Source organism: Leptonychotes weddellii, chromosome 9, assembly GCF_054177405.1.
Source record: "Leptonychotes weddellii isolate Sample4059 chromosome 9, ASM5417740v2, whole genome shotgun sequence".
In the NCBI taxonomy this organism is placed as follows: Eukaryota; Metazoa; Chordata; class Mammalia; order Carnivora; family Phocidae; genus Leptonychotes; species Leptonychotes weddellii.
In genome coordinates this window covers 54,058,444-54,066,963 of record NC_138377.1, presented here as the reverse complement: position 1 = coordinate 54,066,963, position 8,520 = coordinate 54,058,444, and the positions used below count along the sequence as shown (strand labels likewise).

The 8,520-nt window shown below is 51.0% G+C and overlaps 1 protein-coding gene across 1 annotated transcript in view; it reads left to right on the top strand.

The window, feature by feature from the left end:
• The first annotated feature begins 1,791 nt into the window (after positions 1–1,791).
• The window catches only part of PAX9 (paired box 9), a 14,840-nt gene continuing 8,111 nt past the window's right edge, over positions 1,792–8,520 (top strand). The window contains exons 1-3 of the mRNA XM_031036255.2: positions 1,792–2,181; positions 2,944–3,570; positions 6,548–6,690. Coding sequence (XP_030892115.1) covers positions 2,178–2,181; positions 2,944–3,570; positions 6,548–6,690 — 774 coding nt within the window. The 5' untranslated portion in view covers positions 1,792–2,177. The remainder of the gene's footprint in view (positions 2,182–2,943; positions 3,571–6,547; positions 6,691–8,520) is intronic.

The window sequence follows — 8,520 nt, the reverse complement described above, 5'->3', positions numbered from 1 at the left end:
AGCGCATAGACCCACATCCGGGCACCGGGTCTTGCCAGCCAGAAGGTGGAACCGCCCTTAAGGGACACTGCAGCCCAGCAAATTCCGCGAGGAGCTAACTGAGCTCACGAGCTGAGTCGAGTCCGCGCGAGAGGTAGCTGTGAGTGTCTGTGGGGGGAGGGGTCAGGGAGCTTCTTGATCGAGAAGCCCAGCATGTTCAATCTTTCACAGAAACCTCAGTCGTAGGCACCTCTCTGATATCTCAGTCTCAATTAATTTGCACCCAATCCCCAGGAAAGAATTGCTGTATTAAAAATCTTGGATTCTCCAAGGACCTCTGCGTGGTAAAATACCAGGCGGTGCCAAACAATAGGTATTTGGGGTCATACCCGGGTGAAATCGCTATCAAGTCAAACTGCGAGATTTTAAACAATTGGAACAAACAAATAAAAAGACAAGTTCAAGTATTTCTAGCTGTGAGACTTCTAAAAGAATTAAGGGTGTTTGAATGCATCTTTATCTTTTCATTCTTCTTACCTATAAACTTGAAATCAGACTGCGGCCCCAACCACAGAAGCATGGGGATCTGGAGGTGGCTCTTCGTTTCAAAAAGCACAGATGATCATTCGTTTTTCTGGCTTCTTGTCACTTACTGGCCCCGAATCTGGGCCCAGTCAGCTTCCCTGTATGTAGTAGACCAGAGCCACACACACATATCCCTCAGGACTGTGGGAGGATCAACAGGAATCCTGTGTGCACAAGAAGTAGCAGTATCAATATCCTCGACCTGAAGCAGTCCACACACCCAAGTTCATTAAAGATGTTCCCCATCTTGTTTTTAATCTTGATGAGCGTTCTCCATAACCCATACTCAAAATGTGATTAACTTTGGCTGCCAAAAAGAGTACTGTACACTTTAGACTTAGTGATCACTTTAGTGATCGAAAGTGAAAATTCAGAAGCAGGTTGACTCTCAGGGCCTCTGGTAGCTAAACAGAAGACGGGGGAATTACATAAATGTGCAGGCTCGGTGTTCATCTTTCTTGGGACCAAGTCTCTTTCATTAAACAAACCCCTTTTGCTGCGGTTCGCTGGTGAGGGGAAGACGGCAAACCTTGGCATCAAGTACCAGCAGACCAGCAACCCGGCTGAGCGCAGTGGCGCGCTGGCCTCCAGGGAGAGTGCCTCAAGCACAGGCAATCGTCGACGTTGGCTGTGAGCTAGCTTTAGCCGCGTGTGCTTAAGTTCTCCGCATATCGCGCGCGGCCACATCCTGGAGTCTGCGTGGCTAAGGTTTGGCCCCGCGCTCCTGGATGAACCTACCAGAAACTGCGTTGGGGGGAGGGGGGCTAGTCCCGGGAGCAGGAGAGGGGTCTCCACCTGGCGGTCACAGTGGCCTCCACCTCTGGCTCGGCCTCCCCTTAACCTCCTGGTCTCTCCGATCGGCCTACCGTCTCACACCTGAGCTCTCGCCACCTGGCATAGGCTGCAGTGAGGAGGTATCATCCCCCGGTAATAGCGTCCTTCTCCAGACAGCCGCTGGAGGCCTGCATGACAGGCTATTCTAAGAAGCACCCCCCTCCCCCACCCGACGGTGGCCCCCACCTCCCACCTAGAGTTTTAACTTAAATTCTGAGGCGTCTGTTTTCCCCTCCCCCCAAGTCTCCTCAACTCCTTCCCCCTTAGAGTCTCTCATATTCCGACCAAATGATTTCATTTGCTTATTCAGCATTTTTATCAGCTTGATTTTGTTGTCTGTTTGCGCTGCCCCTAGGAAGGTGTCAAACACCCATTTTCATTGTATTTAGTCACCCAGGTGCAGAGCAAGCTTGAAAGAGACAGCGGAAGGACTTTCCCGGACTGCACTGTCGCTCAGCGGCCCGCACCAATCACCACGCAGCTTGACCTCGGGCCCTCCTCTTTGAGGGCGTGTCCCCAGTGAGTGATAGACGGAGCCGCCCGGCCCAGCTCAGGCCAGCCCACGTTGCGGCTTAGATTGAAATGCAGAACTCTAGCCTCTTTCAACGGGGCACAGACTTCCTTTTACTCCTTCCTTCTGCACTCTCGCCGCCTCCTCCTGGGAAGAAGCGGAGGCACCGGCTGCCCGGGGCAGCGACAAGCCGGGCCACTGAGGCTGTGCGAAAAGTTTCTTTTTGGGAGCTCGGAACTGGGGCCCCGTTGGTGTATAGCTCGGAGCAATGGGTGAGTGGCGGCGGGGGACGCTGTCAGAGCCGGGAAGGGAGGGAGGGAACCAGAGGGCGAGGGAGGAAGGGAGGGAGCGCGAGGGCGCGCACCACTGAGCGCTCACACTCTTCTTATTGACTTTGCTCGTGTTCCTACAAGTTGTTAGAAACACGCTAAGGGTCAGGGCACACAGCAGTTCAGTATGAACGCTGGCTACTGGGTTGCTGTTGATGCCATTTTCTGATATTAAAGGAAGAGAGCGGCGGCATCAGCAAGCTCCGTAGCCTCAGTGCGGACCAAGTTTTGTTTCACACAAACTCACGCACTCAGAACAGGAAAAAAAATCCAAACCAACTGTAGTTTCTCCTAGACCTTGTCTAATTGCTCCAGGCCCCAGGCGGGGCGCTGGGGCTCAAGGGGTAGCAGCCCAGAGACTTTAGCGCCGAGAAGCCAAGAAGGAGCTGGTTGCAGGCGTCAAGACCGATTTCCCCGCCTGCTTCGGAGGCTTTTGAACACTTGGAGCGGCCCCGCGTCTCACCACTTTATTTGCTTGTAGTGGCCGCAGACACCACTGGAATGGGGGGAGGGGGTCCGACTCGACCTTAGTGGTTTGGGGCCATTGGGCAAGGCTCGGGGGCAGTAGGGTTTGGGAAAAGCCCAGGTCCCGAGTCCCGGGTGGGTGCATCTGCCCTGCCTTCTGACGTCGGCGGAGGCCGAGTGGTAAACGGCTGTCCCAAACTGCCGGTGCGCGTCCCCGCGCGCCGTGTGTTCGTTTTGCAGAGCCAGCCTTTGGGGAGGTGAACCAGCTGGGAGGAGTATTCGTGAACGGGAGGCCGCTGCCCAACGCCATCCGGCTTCGTATCGTGGAACTGGCCCAACTGGGCATCAGACCGTGTGACATCAGCCGCCAGCTACGGGTCTCGCACGGCTGCGTCAGCAAGATTCTGGCGCGCTACAACGAGACTGGCTCGATCTTGCCAGGAGCCATTGGGGGCAGCAAGCCCCGAGTTACCACCCCCACCGTGGTGAAGCACATCCGGACCTACAAGCAAAGGGACCCTGGCATCTTTGCCTGGGAAATCCGGGACCGCCTGCTGGCGGACGGCGTGTGTGACAAGTACAACGTACCCTCGGTGAGCTCCATCAGCCGCATCCTGCGCAACAAGATCGGCAACTTGGCTCAACAGGGCCATTACGACTCATACAAGCAGCACCAGCCGGCACCACAGCCGGCGCTGCCCTATAACCACATCTACTCGTACCCCAGCCCCATCACGGCGGCCGCAGCTAAGGTACCCACGCCGCCCGGGGTGCCTGCCATCCCCGGGTCGGTGGCCATGCCCCGTACCTGGCCCTCCTCCCATTCCGTCACCGACATCCTGGGCATTCGCTCTATCACCGACCAAGGTAAGGGCTCAGGGGCCGGATGGTGTGGATGTGCAGAGCCTCCCTCTGCACCCTCGCTGGTGTCTCTGTATCTGCGGCCTCCGGGCCCGGGTCTATCCCACCACCTGAGGCTTTTTCCTTTGGAAACTAAGGAGTCCTCCCAGGGGGTGTTCTGATGTCATTAACTTGAAATTCATGCCCTCCGTTTCCTTACCACACACAGTCTCCTGCCTCATCTCAAACTACCAGACCCATAACATCCCCCCATCCCCAACACATGGTTCGCATTTTCCACCCTCCCCCGCCTCTCGCGCCGCTGCAGCCTTAGACCGGCTCGCTCACTTGGAGAGCGCGGCCCGGGTCGGACTTGGGGCGCAGCCCGGGAGGCCTGAGCGGGCGTGGGGCTGCTGGCTGCAGACACGGCTGCGGGCAGCTTGTTTGGGGATCAGATGCGGCCGCGAGGAGCTGGGCACCCTGTGGAAATTGCAGTATTCTTGGATTCTGGCAATCAGGCCAAATTTGCTCAGGCAGGAAGTTCAAATGTCACCTAATTGGTTTCATTCTTATGCTTCACTTCATTTTCCTCGGAAACGGAGGTCCCGAAGTTACTACTAGTAACTTGCATGTTACTGCATTGCTCTTTCTGGGACTAATTTTCTGCTTTATTTCTCTCTCTCTCTCTCCCCCTCTCTCTTTTTCCTATCGCCCCCACCTCTGGCCTTTACCTTAACAGACTTCACTATATGTATCTTAGGAAGTGGCACCAACCACTGCTGTGATGGGAACAAAATGCAGGGTGATTTCATCACGTCCTCTCTTCTTTCCTGGTTTCCCCAAGCCTGTGGATTCCCTTGAGGGCCCCCCAGTCCCTGGCGATGCAAGTGGACATCTAGTACCTGCATTTTCGGCCGTGCCACCCCCACTGTTCCTTTCCTTTCTCACCCTTGACCTTGCTGGGTAGCAAGTGTCTTTTCTGCTTGGTAAGAACCATTCCCTGAGCCCTTCTGCACAGTTGGGCTTCCACAGACCAGACTTTGTTTTCCTTTACTTCATAATTAAACAAAACAACAACAACAGCAAAGAAACTGGCATTAACTTCTTTCTCGGTAGGGGGAAAAAGTCAAAATGTCTTAGACACAGAATTTAAAGAATACAGAGAACAGAGCCCACCGTTTTAATTTCTTAGCCGAAAGTTTAAAAAGTGCAGGGGAAAAATTAAGTAGGGAAAAGGGGGGGAATAGTTCCTTTAATTGTTTCCTGCCTTTTTCTGTTGCCACCACATTGGCACAATTATCTTTTTAAGTAATTAAAGCAGAGCCCTGATTTCTCATCTTCTTGTTTGCTGCCTGTGAATTTACAAGATTCTTCGAGGAGCTCAGTTTTGTCTTATTCGGAGCTGGTTGGAGCTTTAGTTGGAGAGAGTTTGCCCTTGATTTATAGGATAAACTGACCTCACTGACATTTAAAGGAAGCCCCTGTTCATGGGAAAGTGTGAGATCAGCAGAAATGGGGGCTCACAGGGGGATCTCAATTTCTTAAGATAACTTCAGGCTTGTGCCCACCGATTGCCTTTTGTCTGGGAAGGCAAAGAGAGACTGGCAGTTCTTTGCCAAAACACAGTTTCCTGGTGCAAATTGGAACACAATCTAATTCTTTGGAGGGGGGGAATAGGGAAAAAAGACTGACAGAGTTGATCTTCCCTGGGGATTCTACAATCAGACCAAGTATCAGTTGGAAAAGTAATGGATTATATGCAGAGGAGCAATTTTTTATTCTAGATGTTGTTGATTCTGGATGCCAGCTTTAAACAACCTGTTTTCTGACAAATCTGTGACTATAAAATGATTATTTCTATAAGTGATCAATTCTACAAATGATCATTTCTACAAATCAAAGCACTGTGTCAGATGGAAGTATTTAAAATCAGGTTGTAGTGGCTTTGTCAAAACTTCAGTCCTCCACCTATAGGTTCCAAAGACAAAAACACATTGCTCATAGTCTTCAAATATCTTTTCTTTAAAACTGCACTAAGTCATTTAAAGATGGCAGTGATTCAAAAGGCACACTTCTGGGTATTGTGGTAATCAGTTTACAGCATATAATTTTCTTTGTATCTCTATTAAGAACATAAAGGATAAATGACAGCGTTACTCCCTTTTTAAAAACACTTAATTCTGCCTTCACTTCCTTAACTTTTTATTTCATTAAAAAAAAAAACCCTCTCTCTTATAACCTTACCACTGACGCTGGTGGCATTTACAGTGGTAATTGTAGTATTTACTTTTTAAGTTATATGCACATAACCTCACATACTTAATGTGTAGACATAGAGCATCAAAGGTAGTCACATATAAATTATGCACACACAAGACAAACTATGCATGTACATTTTGCATGTGCATTGTGGGCATCTTGTAGTTACTTGTTTGCAAAGGACTTTGCAGGTCTTTTGTCTCATCTATTGACATAAGTACTAGATCCCCACAGCACGGTGAGCACTTTTCTGGATGTCTCTGAGCACCGGCCCAGGCCAAGGACGGTTAGGCCAAGGGCGCTTCTCTCTCCCTTTTCAGTCCGCACCAGTCCCCGTTTTCGTCAATCCCGAGTCGACCCTGGGTTAGGACTGGGACGAACAGCGCATCCAGCTTCACGTGTTTCATTCCTCGATTTAGGAAAACTCTCAGGTTCCTTCCATTCGATTTCCCGGGGGAATGAGGAGGGGAGGAGGAAATCAAAGGCTGTTGAAAAAGGGGGAAAAAAAAAAAAAATCTTCCCGCAGGCGTGGGTGAAAGAGCTGGGAGAGGCCTACTCTGAGGAGAGTAAACTTCGCCGGGCCCTGGGCCTGGAAGCCGGCGAGGCCGCGCCTGGGCCCGGCGCCCCCGGGAGGTCGAGGGCAGGGGTCGGAGCCCTGGAGCTCGCGGGTCGCGGCTTCGGGCCGCGTCTCAGGAGGGGGCGCGCGGGTCGGACCTCCAGCTTGACGCCTTCTCCTCCTCCCCAGGCGTGAGCGACAGCTCCCCCTACCACAGCCCCAAGGTGGAGGAGTGGAGCAGCCTGGGCCGGAACAACTTCCCGGCCGCCGCCCCGCACGCGGTGAACGGGCTGGAGAAGGGAGCCGTGGAGCAGGAAGCCAAGTACGGCCAGGTGAGGAGGCGAGGGCCCCGCCGGGTGGGCCGCTTGGCGGCGGGGGTCTGGGCGACGGGGGACCCAGTTCCTTTCGGAGCCTCGACCTAGGGGAAGCCCAGGCCGACCACCCGTCACTGCCGGGAGTCCTATCCCGGTCGGCTGAGGCGGGACCGAGGCCCGGACCGTCCGGGGCGGAGTTGAGGCCTCGACCCCCCGCCAGGAGCCCGGGGGCCTGGGGCGGTGGAAGCGCCTCCAGGCCTGCGTGGCCTCTGCAAGCGCCGGGAGGCCGCGCCCGAAGCCCACGGCGCTGCTCGCACAGGGGCTGGTGACCCACGCGAGGCGCGTCCGCAGGGCCGGGCGACCCCGCTGGGTTCTCAGGGCGACGCCCGCCGAGCGCACGCCTGCGGGTCTGTGGGCTGCGGGGTCCGCACGCTCGGACATTTCTCGGGCCGTGGCTCCCCGAAAGCAAACAAACGAGGCTCGCCCTGCGATAGTGAAGAGAGGGCAACCAGATAAACTTAATATTACCATTTCCCGATTAAAGGTCACGGTGTAATCTCCCAAAGGAGGTTTGTGAGAAAAACCTCAAATTATACGGACTGGCTGTGGACCGTTTAATTTTTCCTTCCCTCTGTTCCTCCCCCGACTCTGCAAAAGAAAAATTAAAACACTCGTGTTTTTTTTTCCCCCTGAGAAAAACTAAGCAACCACCACCACAAAAGCCCTAGAGTTTTGAGTCTAAATTCATCACCAGGATGGAGTCCGGAGCTCAAAGCTCTGAAAAGCAAGCAAACAAACACAGATCTTAAGGCAGCCTAAGGTTTCTTAGAGCAGATCTGGGTAGATTTGCAAATTTCTTAATACCAAATTCTAATTCCAAAGCCTCAAAATACCCAATTTTCGTTTTATCATTGTGAAGTCATAGAACTCTTAGTGTTTTCTTATCTGTCAAAATCAGCGTTTTACTTGTTACTTTTGTTCACTTGGGAAAAAATCCTAATCCTTGTTTTCTCGAACAAACCCCATTTCCATTTCCTTTTCTCTCCCTTATTTTGCTAAAACAGAGTCAGATACATATTAGTGGCTCTCCCATGACAAATATCCCAGAAAATAGCAGCGAAGAAAGAGTCCCTTTCCCGAGTATGTTTCTACTGTAAAGAATGCCAAGGAGAAATTATATGAAAACTTGCCATTTTCTTTTATAAAAAGCCCTTCATTCATAAAGAAGAGGCAGTATAGCATTGGTTAGGAACTCCGATCTTCTGGTACCATTGTCACTAAAGCAAGTTATTTAACCTTTTAGCACCTCCATTTCTTCATCTTTAAAAGGGGGAAATAATAGTCCCAACCTCAGGAGATGTTGTGAAGATTCAGTGAGATAATACAGCCGTATGGCACATAGTAAGCTTCCATTTAATAGTACCTGTGGTTATAAATGGCGGTTGGAGATTGACTTTTAAAAACAAGCAATTTTTTTTTCTTCTGGTGAGAATAGACTTTGTTCAGAGAGCTCATAGCCAAAAAGTGCCAAGGCATTTTGTTACAAACGTTAGAAGGAGTGTTTTTAAAGCACCTAGCATAGTAGCAAGCATTTAATAGGTGCTCAGTAGTTTTTATTGGGTCATCATTTGTTATAATAACATCAGGAAGTAAAGAGTTGAAAAATAGTTTTTAATTCTCACATGTAGTTGATAAACCCAGTTTATATATAAAGCAGTGTCATAATTCAAAAATCCTTGGTTATTTCATTTTTTTCTCCCTCGAATTATAGATCTAGTGTTTATACTCATTTAGAAATGGTTAATTTATACACACATATCAAAACCACACAGACAGGTTTAAAATAAA